This window comes from Tinamus guttatus, unplaced genomic scaffold (genome assembly GCF_059628265.1).
Source record: "Tinamus guttatus ecotype Peru unplaced genomic scaffold, ASM5962826v1 Tinamus_guttatus_pri_ptg000525l, whole genome shotgun sequence".
In the NCBI taxonomy this organism is placed as follows: Eukaryota; Metazoa; Chordata; class Aves; order Tinamiformes; family Tinamidae; genus Tinamus; species Tinamus guttatus.
In genome coordinates, this window is record NW_028289059.1 from 743,637 (window position 1) to 758,306 (window position 14,670).

The following is a 14,670-nucleotide window of genomic DNA, read 5'->3' on the forward strand; positions in this document are numbered from 1 at the left end:
AAGGCCCGAATTTCACAACATAAAGATTTAATGTTTGTATTGTCTTTTGTATTATTCATATTTGGGTCTGGAGAGTACGACAGTTTTGAAATATAGAATTATGTATTATTAAACAATGGGAATATACCAAAAGACAGCAGACTGGGCATATACTTACAAATATATAGAAAAGTGTCATTTTCTGTACTCTCAGTATGTCAAAATGTCTTTAAATCATAAAGGTATGCAGCAAAATCTTCTGGCATAGTATTTTCTTACTGAAGTAAACAACACAATAATAAAGTACGTATTGACCTAAAATATATAGTCAGACAGTGGTTTTAAGTTAACAGGCTTGTTCTACCCAACACCAAATAAAATACAACGGAAACTGTGCTTATGTTTAAGCTATATCCATACTTAAATTATACTAAATACCATTTCTAATTCAGGGCTTCGTTTGGTAAACCTTGCTCATACAAGTCATCCTAGTGATACTGCTGCCAGCCACTATAATTATGGATCAATTTACAAGTCAGCATTTCTTCCTGCACAAGAATTAGGAGGATTCAGTAGAGCAAGGAGGAATCAAGTTGGTTCCAAGCCAGCAGACGGTGGTGGCATTTCTCACAGCATGTAATTAAGCAGCCAATTCCTTGCCACAAGATGTTGTGGAAGCTAAAAGCCTACACGGGTTGTAGGCAAGGCCTGACATGTTCCCGGAAAAGAAATCCATTAAATGTTACTAAACACCTAAAAGGAACATCTGTCTCAGGAATTGCCTTACCACATATGGTTGCAAGTTGGCAAAAGCATCACAACGCCAGCCCCGCTTAAAACTTTTAGAGGCATCTTTTAAACACTGAGAGGATGCCACAAGGATGGACATTTTGGTCCAGTCCAGCATGGCTATTTTTATTCTCAAACAGAATGCAATTAAAAACAATACTGATTCCTTGTGACAGCGAATACGTGTATGAAGGATTTAAAAAATTACAAATTCTGATTCAGTATCTAAAGCAGCAATAAAAACTTTACGACATTTTTCTGAAAACTACCTTTTTGAAAAAGTTACCACATTAACTTGATGAGTGACTTTGTTGAACTTTCTGACGATATGATTTTCTCCTTAGACTTAGGTACATCACTGCTGAATGAAAGCATTAAATTGCATTTAAAGTACTGTGGTCACAAGTACCTGTGAGGAACTCAGTTCTCAACTTGGATCTTGTAACGCACAGTTTGGCTTGCTCCTCCGTTGCAGAAATGAAGCAATTCTTCAGTTCTAACCCAGTAGCTGCAACACTGCAGACTCAGAATTAACATAGTCAGTGCACTTATCTGCAGAGCACAGGCCTTTCTAAATTGCAGGCAAAGTTTTTTACCTCACAGTGGATGTTCAATGTTATCTTAATTCAGTGAGTTATGTATTAGCAAAATAAACATGTCTTTAAAATTTAACAGAGCATTTTAGTCAGGGGAATCTGTTGTATTTATGTGCTGATTGGAAATGTAAATATCAAAAATGTCAATGAACAGACAAAAAGGCATCCTCCGCATTGCTCCAGCCCATTGATTTATGACTGACATTTTGAGCTACAGAATTACAGCTCTCACACACATTTTGCTAAAGTGGATAATACAACTACTAAGAACAACTCTGAATTTAAGAGTTTCTAAAAAAAAAAATTACTGTCACTACAAAATGTAAATATAGATTCACAGCTCCTATGTCTTTCTAAAAATTACTTTCACATACATTCCCAGAAATCATAATCTTGCTCACACTACTGTCCACAGTGTCCCATTAATTATTTGATTTTGGTGTTACATGGCAGTGGGACTGAGACCTAAGAATGACCTTAACAAAGGCAGGTACAGGGCCCTGCACCTGGGAAGGAATAACCCCAGGCACCAGTACAGATTAGGGGTTGACCTGCTGGAAAGCAGCTCCATGGAGAGGCATTTGGGAGTCCCGGCTGACAACAGGTTAACCATGAGGCAGCAATGTGCCCTCATGGCCAAGAAGGCCAATGGGATCCTGGCCTGCATCAGGAGGAGTGTTGCCAGCAGGTCAAGGGAGGTGATCCTCCCCCTCTCCTCGGCTCTGGTGAGGCCGCACCTGGAGTACTGTGTGCAGTTCTGGGCTCCCCAGTACAAGAAGGGCATTGAGCTTCTAGAGAGGGTCCAGCGTAGAGCAACAAAGATGATCAAGGGACTGGAACAACTGTCCTATGAGGAAAAGCTGAGAGAGCTGGGCCTGTTCAGCCTCAAGAAGAGTTCAGCTGAAAAAAGAGAAAGAGCTCTTATCAATGTGTATAAATACCTTAAGAGAGGGTTGCAAGAGGCTTGGGCTAGACTCTTTTCAATGGTGACCAGCAACAGGACAAGATGTAATGGGCACAAACTTACAAGCTCCAACCTTAACCATCCTGTGATTCTGTAGATGCATTTTAAACAGTATTTCCTTCAGACTAAACCAGTGTAGATGGTACAAATCAATGAAAGCCTCCTGAGATTGCTCTCAGGAGCTCATCTGTTTAAAAGTGGTATCACATACACTTTACACAATAGGTCTTTAATGTAACAAGCAGAGAATTCCATATTTGGGTTCCTTTCTTTTGATCACTAAACACTATACATTCTGCAGTGTCAGGAAAATGCCTGCAACATTTCATTCTACGTATTTGCCTTTGTAGTCTTTTTATCTTGTTCCAACCATCATATTTGCATGGAAAGTTACCTTATTGAAAGCAACTAATACACACTGTAGAATCCAGGCAGTTGCTAAGTTAACATTCTTAGCACGAATGTCACCAGAGTGTGTCCCAAGATCCTTTAAATTACAAGTATGTGGTAGCCGGGGCTCCAGAACTTGATTCTAGACGTGAATGAGAAGCTCAGTTTCTGTGCCCATGCGGTCCAGGATATGGAGCTCACACTGGAGACAATTCACTTATTCAGCCACTGAAATCATCATAGTCAAAAATGAAATAAAGAATTCTGCTTTCCCTAGTGCTAGAGTAGATGGCAGAATAAGACTGTTTGTCCTTTCTGTCTGTTATTAGGAGACAGTCCCAATCTGACTATTTTGTGTCCCAAAGAGCAGTGTTGTTTCCCCCTCCCAGCAGCTCCTTCCCCCAGCACAAGTTTGGAGCTTTGATGCTTGAAGTTTAGGAGCTGGTTTTCAGCATTTCTGCCATTAATAGTTAGGCTTGCACATAATAGTTGTCTGATCAGAGCATAACAGATGCAAACATTGACAAACATTGACACTCACATAATCCTTTCTCTCCTTTCCTATGTATTAGACAGTGAATACATAATGTTGGTAACTGCAGATGCAGCCAAGGAGCTTTTCACTGGCTTGTTCTCTGTAAACGTGCACCTCCATATTTGGTATTCGAAGGACTTCACTTGGAATAGAGCATTTCATGGGATCCTTCAATTAGGATTTTATGCTCTTGAAAGGGACAAAACTATTGGCCTGATTTGACATGTGCCCCTTTTTTCTCCCCTTCTACCTGCGTCTGTGTTTTACTGAGTTTGCAAACTCAGAAAACACCCTTAAAGGAGGACAAGATCCATAGGCTAAAACCTGCCACTTCAGCACTTGCTTTCTTCTGAGCACCATCAATTAGAATGATTATTTTACTGCTAACTTCTAACAGTTCATTTTTAAACCATCCAAACATTCTGTCTTCTGCTTTTAAGAAATATTTTATCATTTAGCAAAGCTTTATTTTATCTCCAATACCAAATGCATTCAATGTGTGCAAACATTACAGTAGCCAGAATCCATGATCCAGAAGTGTTCAAATAAGATCCTCATGGATCTGTTTAGGGGCATTAAGCTGCTTCTACTTCAACAATTTGAAGCTTGGGGAACGGCTGAGCCGACTGTCATTTTATGATACAAGAGTAGCAGCTATCAGGAAAGACAGAGGTTCCAGCCTTCTGCCCACTGCCAGTGCAGGATCTTCCAGCTCCAGAAGCTCCAAAGGCTGTGAACTTCCAACTGGCCTTCTGCCAGGAGCACGAACTGCAGTGTCACAATGTGCACTGCTCACTTCCTTTCTTCTTTTTTTTTTTTCAATTTTTTAATGCAACCCAGAAGACTGTTTGTTTCTCATGACAAGTTTGAGTTTCTGCTGTCCCACATGGCATGCCCCTAATTGCGCAAGTGAAAAAAAGCTTTGATGCAGAAGCTTCTTGTTCTTTGGGTGTTGCCAAAAATAAACTAGCCTATACTGAAAGCAATAGGGCTATACATTAAAAAGGCTTCACTGTAATGAAACTCATTCATCGAAACAAAAAGAACAGTCTGAGCCATCCAGCTTTCTGTGGTGTAAGCAACAACCTCCCAGAAGTTTTTACATTACATTAAAAAGGAAACAGCTGTTGTCGGAAGGCAGCATGATGCCAACGGTGGAAAAGGAGGGATTACAGAATCCAAGTCATCTTAATCTTAGTGCATAAGCGTTAATAGAGGCTCTTCTTCAGCACAGAAGACTAAACATAGTAAAACTCTGCCACTGCCCTCAACTTCTGACTAATAGATGACATAGCGTTTCCTTTAGCAACAGTGTCATGAAGGAACTATAAATAATATAAATCTGCCCTTTTTTTGGTGAACTCTTACATGGATAGCAATGCTAAACCAAAAACATTAAAAAGGGTCTCTCTCCATTGGCTCTAAAGACATCTTGAAAGAGAACAGAGCAACCCTTAGAGCACTTAAATGTACAGTACGCAGGTCAACGTAATTTCCTCTTTACCAAACGGCAACTGACCCTACACCCTGCTGAGCAAAAAAGTTCTGAGTAAGGCCAGAATGCAAGGGAAATCCAGCACATCTGAGGGGTTTCACTGGCAGCAAACTCTTCTTGTTTAGGAGCGAAAAGGCAGCTCTGCACTCATGTGAAGAGAAAGACACTTCATGCTGACATTTACTCAAGCACTCCTGTTCTCAAAGGTACTGCATGATCCCGTTTGTATGTATACGTATATGCACATGTGCATGCATTCATAATTCGTATTTTAAATTACTAACCTTCCAAGTATCTACATATCATTATTATATTTAACAATGAGAGTTTTTAAATATATTTTTACTAACTGCATTGTCATGAGTTTTATTATTTACTATTATGACAGCATTCATCCTTTGTCTTCATTCAAACACAGCCTACATTTTGTTTCAATAAGACCATATCGGGCACAGCATTGAGCAGAAAGCAGACTGCCTGTGTAACAAAAGCTAAGCACACATTTGCTACTGCAGGTGGTTCAAAGGATTATTACATAGCTCAATCCTTCCATTTTATTAGAAATTCATCCTTTAACTGACTTAGCTACCCACGGCAGGCTTTTTTCCAAATTAAGTTTGCTTCTTAAGTTTGGCTAGAGGCAGATGGCAGTCTTTAAGGATTACTGGTGACATTAACCATTCTGCTTCATACACATAATTATTAATCAATACTCACTCTCTAATTCATAGGGAGCCTGTGCTTTTCCTCCACTGGGCTATCTTTTTTCACTATGTTCAGGGCTAACTGTATTTTCTGTCGTAAAAGCAAAACGTTAGCTACAATGTTAATCCGTAGCTAGCGTTGGCCACCAAAAGAGGGACCATATACTTCTCTACTGCAAAGAACAGAAGATCAAAACTGTTTAAAGAGAAAATTCCCCATGAGAAAAATACACAGGAGACTTTGGCACCCACCCTTCGCACAGCGAGCCAAGCCCAGGAATCTGAGGGGGAGAAGGTCTCACGAGAACGCCCTCATGTAGCAGACTCCATTTAATTTTCAGAGATGAACTGAAACAGGCTATAAAACACCCTTCTCGGCTGGTTGTCTGGGCAGGATCACCGCTCTAAGCATCTCTGTGTCCGCGCACCCGCACGTCCGAGCACCGAGAACCGGCGGGGATGTTTGCCCACAGCGGAGCCCATGGCCACGGGATTAGCGAGACACTCGAGGAGAGTCACTTCCTCGCAGAGGAAACTCTGCAGATTGTGAAGTACAAAATAATGCACGTTGCTGCCATTCTAGTAAATTAATCTCCTATTCTCAACAATCGGAAACACTAAAGACTGTTGGACTACTATTATTCCCTAATTGCTCTTAAGTGTGTATCACACAACAGAACTCCTGGTAAATATTGATCCAACAGCTTCAGGGCAAAGAAATAAAAAAAGTAATAGTAAAAAGTAATAGTACTTTACATACAATAATACGTTAATAGCGTTAATTTGTTTTAGAATTCATACCTAAAAGCAGTCTAGCCTTTTTTTTTTCTCTCCACTGAACACTGTTTGCACATACAGTCTACGTTCACTTTTACATCCAAACTGAAACATTGCAGCAGTATTCCTGAAGAATATTATACAGTTATGAGGGTTGGGCATTACATTTTTATCCTTACTTGAACAAGCTTAATCTTACAGATCCCAGAATCCTCATCTGAGGCAATTCACTTCCAAGGGATGAATATCCCAACCATTCAACTGCCTTAATGTGCCATTTTTGCAAAGCATGAACTGAACCACTGGATCGTTTTTCTGAATACCAGAAGTTCCTTCTATTACAAACTGTAACTTGGTCTAATGAACCTACTTAGCTCAACTTTCAGTAGACATTTATTATTATTATTATGCTAGATACATCATAATAAATTATAAAACTCCTCGGTACAATGTATTTCCAAACAATTAGAACACCAATGAGTTCCTATAAATGCATTAGTAAACAGTTTTCTGATAACCAAAGATTCTAAAACCAATTCTACCTATTTTATCAGGCAAAATAATTGCCAAGGAGAGAGTTGCGATCTGCAGTTCCTGTGTCAGTTGTACCACTTAACGAAGGGTTTTCACTTAATTTAATAATAAGTGCAGACTGTTTGTTTGTTTTTAAACTTCATGTTTGACTCTCCTACTCAGAGTCGAATGTTTCTTGTAGGCATCCATAATTCCTGTGCCAAAAAAAAAAAAAAAAGCTTTGAGTAATTTGGGCTCATTCACAGAGGCTGAGATATTCCACAGATGCTTCTGCTACATTTATTTTGTGTTGTATTTTTAGCAATTAATATTTACTTAAAGCTGAGTATCACTACCATTTCCTCGCATCAAAGGAAAACTGATCTGACCCTTCAAAGATAAGGGAAAATATTTTTGTTCTAATTTTCCAGGCTCACATAAAATGAGACTTTTATTAAAATGTCTGAGGTTTGGGGGCTTCTGCCTCTAGAAGTTAAATATCTAATGCAGTGCCACTCACCAGGCTATTAACACAGTCTCTCCTTAATGGGGTCTCCCTGCACACTTGCAATGCCAATTAGTTACATGCAATGGTGAGAATATGCCCCCCGCTCCTTCTAACATTTACTCGTGGATTCTGACCTTCAGATTCAATCACGAATAAGCCAGAAATAATCTGCACAAATCCTTTTTTGGGGAGAAAAATTTAAGAATCAGATTGCCTTACAGAATGTACTGGGGTACTGATTTGTGCCTGTGGAGAGGTGAGGGAGAAATCTCTAATTTCTGCTAGAGAAAACTTTAATTATACAGAGAAAAAAAAAAAAGATGGAAGGAAAAGTTATGTGTAAGCCATGGCAAGCAGGTCTGGGTCTCATTATTTTGTGTGAATTCCTTGGCCTTTTGGTTCTGCTTCAGAAACTACAGTGCTGTCGCTGATGTCGCCACACGACCCCGATCAGAGCGTGAGGAGATTCCCCACTAGAGCAGCAACAAACATTTCAACTTGGAAAGCAATGTTAAATAAAACACGATACAACAGCAATCACGCATAGTTTTTCTTGCAAAGTCTGACTTCTTGCAATACCACTGCTAGACTTAGCCATCAGTGATCCATAAACGACTCAGTCTCGTATTAGCCCATCTGATAATTGTGCAAATTCCCACAGCTCAGAAACACGGTAGCTCAGAGCTGCTCTGGCCTGCTGTCTTCCAGCAGAGAAAATGCATTCGCCTAAATTATTTTCTTGGGTGGATTTTCTAACAATTTTCTCTGTACTTCCAGCTCATGCTGTAAATCTCTGATCTTTCAGAGCTGACTTCACACAGCACTGCGTCTCATTTTGATCTTTGTGCTGCAGAGAGAAAATTTATTAAAGGGATGCAACCATTCCCTCCAAGCTGATGGATGCCAGTGACTACGCCAGCTTCTTGGTTTTGGCCAGACATTACGAAGGTGGCTTCCTACAAAGGAAGAATCAGGCTGACAAAAATGTATACTTTCTATGGAACAGGAGTCAGGTACCAAATGATTCTATTAACCACTGTTGTGGTAAAAAAAAAAAAAAAAAAAAAAAGAAAAGAAAAAAAAGAAAAGGGAATATTAAGCATTTCAGTTAGTCATTGCAGTTGGTTTTGCTGGTGAGACTGTTGCTGCGAGGCTATATGTCTGAAGATAGGAGGAAATTAGTATATGAGCAGGAAGAGCAGGGGAACGATGGTGTACACGTGTGTAGCAGAGTATCCTTATTCACAGTGGAATTATGACAGGAAGGATTAAGGAGCCACTGCAACTACTGCCTTTCCAGCGTTGTAAAACCCGCCAGCCGAGGTTGGGTGATGCAGCTTGATGGGCAGTGTCAGAAGGAGAGGACACAGCCTGAGGGAAACCCACCAGCTGGTCCTCCCCTTGGTGGTGAGGATCCCGCCAAAGGGAAGGCCTCCCACCTGCAAGGCTGGTTCAGGTGAATGGGAGGGAGACTGTGCTGCCTAAACGTGGACAGCACGGTCCTAGCTGTAGGGTATCAAGGAAAAGACAACTGTGGGGTTTCCAAGAGGTGTGCTGATCTTGACGAATCTGTTTGTGTGGTGGTTTTTGACAGGGAAGGTGAAATGAACAACACGTTTTTCACTGAACACAGAACACGACTAGTAATCTTGTGATAAGAGTGGTCAAGCACAGCTAGCAGGATGTGGAAGCTCAACAACACAAAAATCCTGGAGTATCCAATAAGGCAAACACTATTTACTTCACCACGGGCAGAATACTGCAGAGGTAACTTATGGGATCACTGGCCTCCCTTACCTGTGGTCCCTCTCCTGGGCTCAGATTCACTCGCTTATACTGAGTAAAATAAAAAATAAAGGAGGAAAAAGAAGATGGTGAGCAGTAAGCCTGACAAGCATCCATTTCATATGTTCTGGGCTTTGTGAATCCTCAAACCTTTGTAGCTTCCAGGAGGGATCATGTGGAGCAGAACGGTGAGAAATGAAACGTTCACAAAGACATGAGTGAGGCGCTCTCTGAACTGAACTGATAACGGCCTTTTTTGGCTAAAAAGACAGACAAGTTGAACCGAATAAAGCCTACAGGATGCACTCTTATTCCAGTTTGAGATTTTGAGATTTGAGATACGCACTACTCTTAAAATATTTAAAAAGAGGAATAGAGAGAAGTGAAACTGTAGTGAAGCTGTAACACGGTAAGGATGGAGCGGAGACCACAGAATTTTGGTGTTGCCACCCACCCCCCGCCTCGCAAAAAAAGGAAAAACACTCGGATTCACTTATCCGTAAGAGGAATGACAGTGAAAGCCAGATGATTACTGAAAGTTTGTGTGTAACACTAAATATCATCACATCCAAGGCAGAAGCAGAATATTAGACGTTTAATAAGATGAAGTTGGGTGCAATAGATAATCTCCTGGCCCAAACACTGAAACAATTCATCTAGGAAATCAGTAATTAAATAGTAATTAAATGATCCGTCAGCCCAAGTGATGCCATATTACCAGAGAGGAACAACATAACGTATATAACTAGAAAGAACAAACACATGGTATGGGAAACTTTACAGCTCTTACTCTGAGCCCGATAATGTGAAAGGTCTGCAAGAATGCTGAAGGAAAGGATATTTTGAAACACATGGGAAAGGGAAACACCTCCTTAGTGGGAGCAACTAAAAAGCAAGTATAAAACTGCTGTTCAGTCACATATAAACATAGATAACAAGTACGGAAAGATCCAACTAAGCTATCGGATAGTGTTGACACAGAAGAAATGCAAAGAAACTGGCTACTCATAAGTAAGAGTTTAAAATTAGAGCAAGGTTCTATAGAGGACTCTTACAGGCAAACAACCTAATATTTTTAAAAAAACTAGTATGTTTAAGAAAAAGATTGGAGATTGCAGCTTTTTCATAAGCCACAAGACAGGTTACTAAGGACTAAATAACCATGTCCAACCCCCACACTATGTTCCTACACAAGGGTAGAAAAAGCAATATAAATTACACTAAATAAAAGAATCTTACGTTATGCTAGGCTAAAGAAACACAAAGCTTGTAAAATAAAATGAAGAAGTTCAAAAGTCAGCATTCCTTGATGTATATGTTTCCCAAAATGTTAATTGCGTTCTTTAAGTTCATAAATGAAATAAAATTATGTATAAGTGTCATGCCTTTGATTTTCTTTCCTAAAAAAAACCAAAGACCAGGTACTGGTCAGGAGGATTATTTGCACACTGGTGCAAGGCATAACGAGCCATCGAACTGTATGTATACTGTATAAACAGCCTCACCTGAAGCTGTTGACAGCACTGTGTGCTTTACCTGTGCACCTGGCTTGGCCACGGCGGCACAGACTCCCAGGACAGCAGAGGCAAGGACACCCAGCGGGTCTCAGCAGTAACGATGGTTCCCTAGGCTGCCCCAGGAGAGGCACCAAACTTCTGAAGAAGCTGTTTCCTAGGGGGCTGCATCTTGGACCCTATACAACCAGGCCATGGCAATCACTTGAAAAGCAGATCCTGAAGCCCATACTCATGCCATGAGCTAGTGAGAGCTCTAGGTGTCTGTAACGATGCTGGATTCAGAGGATTGAAGGAAAATGTGATGAACAATTTCAACAGAAGTATTTTATTTGCTGGCCTATTTTTTAAAGATAGAAAAAATGCAAATATAAAATCATAGGTCTTATAACCACACAACAAAAACAAAAAGGCAAATTCTATTATTGCTGTTTCAATTAGCAGTCTTCCTCATTTCACATGAGGCAAGTTACAAAAACATTTAGCTCACATAATATACATTGAACTTTCAAAAGAGCACTTCAAGTCTGGGTTAGCTCTTTTCCACCTCTGTATCTTAACAACTTTTAAATCTCCTAAAATAGAAACTGTACCTAACACAGCCAGGCTCAAGTTCAAATTTTTGCAATATGATTCACTATGAAAATATCCTTGGTAGAATCCAATAGTATTGGACAGTGGCATCCAATGGTCACTCTTCTCATAAGCATCTTGTATTTGTGCATCTTCAGTTTGTGTGCCTTGGTGTTGTGCTTCAGAGCCATTCGATCTGCTGCCATCGCCTTTGTTGTTATCAAGCACCATTATTCATCAGTTTTAATTTTTTTTGCAAACTGTTCTGCTTTCACAGGGTGTGCAACCTTCACTTACAAAGAGATATTACATAAAGCATACAAAAACTTCTCATCTTGCTGAGAACATTTTTTTTTCTGCCATCATTTTCTTAGCTTGTCAGTTCCCACCCGCTGAGCACAGGTTTGTGCCCCTGAAACTAATCACAACTCTGCGACTGAGCTGCACAGGAATCGACTGCTGACTTCAACACATACAGAACCATCCTCCGTAAAGGATAATTAGCCAAGATAAGTATCAGAGAGCAAGTGCTACGACCTGATTTCTTCTAGCAAGGATGAGCAATGTATTTCAATATATTTGCCTCTAATATTCAAGCAAGGACACTGTTTTAGAAACGCTGTATAGGACAGAATCTGAGGACAGTAACGGTTTGGGCTGCCCAGTGCATATTTTACTGTCAGTATAACCTTGTCACAAACTGTACTGTTAAAAACTTGTTAAATATAGTCCTCCAGGTTCAAATACCTTTTTCGAATTACATATTAGCACAAAATTTATTCACTTGACTGTAGCAGAACCTTAAACTGATTCATAGTAGTTCAAGAGCACTTCACACAGTTTCATGTTCACAGTGTCTTTTCTATTTTACTGTCTTCTGGGTTCACTGTTATATTGCAGGTCTCTTGCTAACGGAGGCATCGAATAAACGTGCTGCAAAGTCCAACTGTAGCTGCTCCTGCTGGACTGGCGCAGTCTGATATACCCATGATCTATCTACCACGTTTTTGTGCTGTGAGGGACAGGAATACTATGCAGTATTGCCGGAGTCACGCTGCATTTTAACACGGCAGGCTTGTTAAATACGACGGGTCACTCTTCCCTGATGTGCTCTTGGTTAAAATGCAACTGATTTTGCTGCTGCGTTTTGCTCGTTTGTTCTTTCAGATATTGCAACTCTCCAGCACTCCAGCAACGCTCAGTGTGACACCTCTCCTTTTATCTAGCTCTGAGAAATGGAAACTTGTGCTAGCTGCTATTCGTTCTGCTCTATAATATTCTGTTTCTTAGCCCGCTGCATGGGCTGAGGCCCCTTTGCAGCCACATCTCCTATAGTTTTACCTCTCGCATCAAAGCAAATAGAAGGTTGCCTGCGTTGTTTACAATCTACTCCAACTTTATTGACCCTTTCCATTCAGTGCTACAGTAAGATAATTTTGCCTTCACTCAGGCCACTGTGTCTGCCCCCCAACACACCTCAGTTAAACTTTCAGGCATGCACATCACCTTTTCTCCCTCCATGCGCATCCAGCATGAGAAGAGCCTGCAGGAAGTTTCATAAACCCCTTAGCCTCTTTACATCCTTTCTCATGATACCTACAAAACACTTGGCAGTCATCAGGCTGCTGACAGTCCAGGAGTATACTCCCCTATCTAGCTGCACTTATTTGCTGTTTCCAAATTCACATGAGGCAAGGATCTCTTTTCCTTTTCTCTTTCTTTTTTTTCCACCCAGTTCTTACACAGCAAGCAGAACCATGAAGCTCTGCTTTAGACGAAAGAAAAAAAAAAAGGCAGCAATATGCTGCTAAGCAAATAACTACTATTTGTAAGAAGAAGAGAGAAGCAGGGATAAGGAACCGGACAAGACTTCTTCTGAATTTCTCCCCCATTTGTCCAGGGAAGAAGTGAGAGCATGAAAGTGAATAAATTTACTAATTTAGAGCTGGGGTTTCAGTTAGGCCCAGGCAACTGAACTCGCACATATTTGCTTGCAATCAGACAATGTAAAGAACTGTATAAAAGTGCAATTACTGTTCAGGTATACGAGTGTATACATAAAGTGTGGAAATGGATGTATTCATACGCAAGACTAGAATTTACTCATAAAAACACTTGACTTGCAGTCTATTTTACAAAATGAAAACTTTTACCCTATGTTTCTGCAAGCAAACAGCTCTTGAGGCATCTGAGTAGGTCGCCAAGTGCTTGCAGAATAGGTTAAACAGGTTAAATAGTTTCAACAGTTAAACATCCTACTGGTAATGCTAGGTTCAAAAGTTGGGATACTACTCATCTCTACAATTTATGCTCAATTATTTTAAGAACTGTTACACACAGACTGCAGACATCCTAGAAACCAAGTCCAGAACTACAAATATATAAAAATATATATTAAAATTGATTTTCTTTTTTTTTTTTTTGCAATCACTCCCATGGTAAACTTGGAAAACAATATTTCAGTAATTAAATCAATGCCCAGGACTGACGAGCCTTATGTGAAAACATCCCACGAAACACATCACTGCTGCCACAAACTGAACTTCTGGCTCAAAAGATGCCCCCTCTAATAAGCATACACTTTACTATTTTTTATAATAATTCTTCATAATTTTAAGCCTTTGGTGCACATGGGGACGTCGACAGCAAAACGCGGGGGGGCGCCGCCGCGCAGCCCCTTTCCGCGGCGCTTCGCGCCCCGAGACGCAAGAGCCGCTCGTGCTCCCGCGCCCAAACCCAGGGAAACGGGCGGGAGGAGAGCGGGAAGGGGCACGGGAACCCCCCGGCGCCGCGCGTCTCCTCGCGCCTCCGCCTGCGCCGCCAGCTCCGCGTCGCGTCGCGCCACACGAGGCGGCAGCCGCCCAAGCAACCACCGTCTGTTTTATTTTTTTTCCCTCTCCTTTTATTTTCGCTTTTTTCCTTTTTCTTCCTCCTTTCCTCCCCGCTGTGGCGAGGCAGCCCTTACCTCAGGTGCAGGTAGTGCACCAGCTTCGTCACCACCGTCACCATCCTCCCGCCGGCAGCGGCAGCTCCTGCCGCGGCGGCGCTGCCCGTGCGGCCGCCCCGGGCCCGGCGGGCGGCGCCCCGGCTCCGCGGCCACCATCACGTGTGGGCGCGGGCCGAGGCGGAGCCGCCGCCCGGGGCGGAGCCGCCGCCCGGCCTCGACCCGCGCCCCGGCGGCCGCCGCTGCCTTCGCCCCGCGCGGGGAGCTGCCCTCCCCTGAGGCCGCGTGTGGCCCGTGTCCTCGGCCCTCCGAGCACCGAGTCCTCCTGGTGGGGCGGAGGCGGCAGCCCGAGCGCCACGGGCCAGCGCGGGGATGGCCGAGCCCGCTGGGAGCGGCCGCCGCTTCCAGCCGGGGCTGGGGTGTCTCCATCTGCGCTGGGCGCGAGGTGGAGAGGGGGGGGATGGCAGCAAGCGCCTGCAGGGAGTCCCGAGCAAAGGGGTCTTTAATGTGCCCAAGAGGGAGCAAGAGCCGAAGGACTGAAGAAGGAGCTTCAGAAATCCAAGCAGGGCACAACAACCATATTTTTTCTATAGCAATAAGGGTG

At 42.1% G+C, this 14,670-nt stretch overlaps 1 protein-coding gene across 1 annotated transcript in view; it reads right to left on the reverse strand.

Moving 5' to 3' along the window:
* The window catches only part of ARHGAP18 (Rho GTPase activating protein 18), an 85,878-nt gene extending 71,717 nt beyond the window's left edge, over positions 1-14,161 (reverse strand). The window contains exon 1 of the mRNA XM_088533880.1: positions 14,088-14,161. Coding sequence (XP_088390006.1) covers positions 14,088-14,131 — 44 coding nt within the window. The 5' untranslated portion in view covers positions 14,132-14,161. The remainder of the gene's footprint in view (positions 1-14,087) is intronic.
* Between the last annotated feature and the right edge of the window lie 509 nt (positions 14,162-14,670).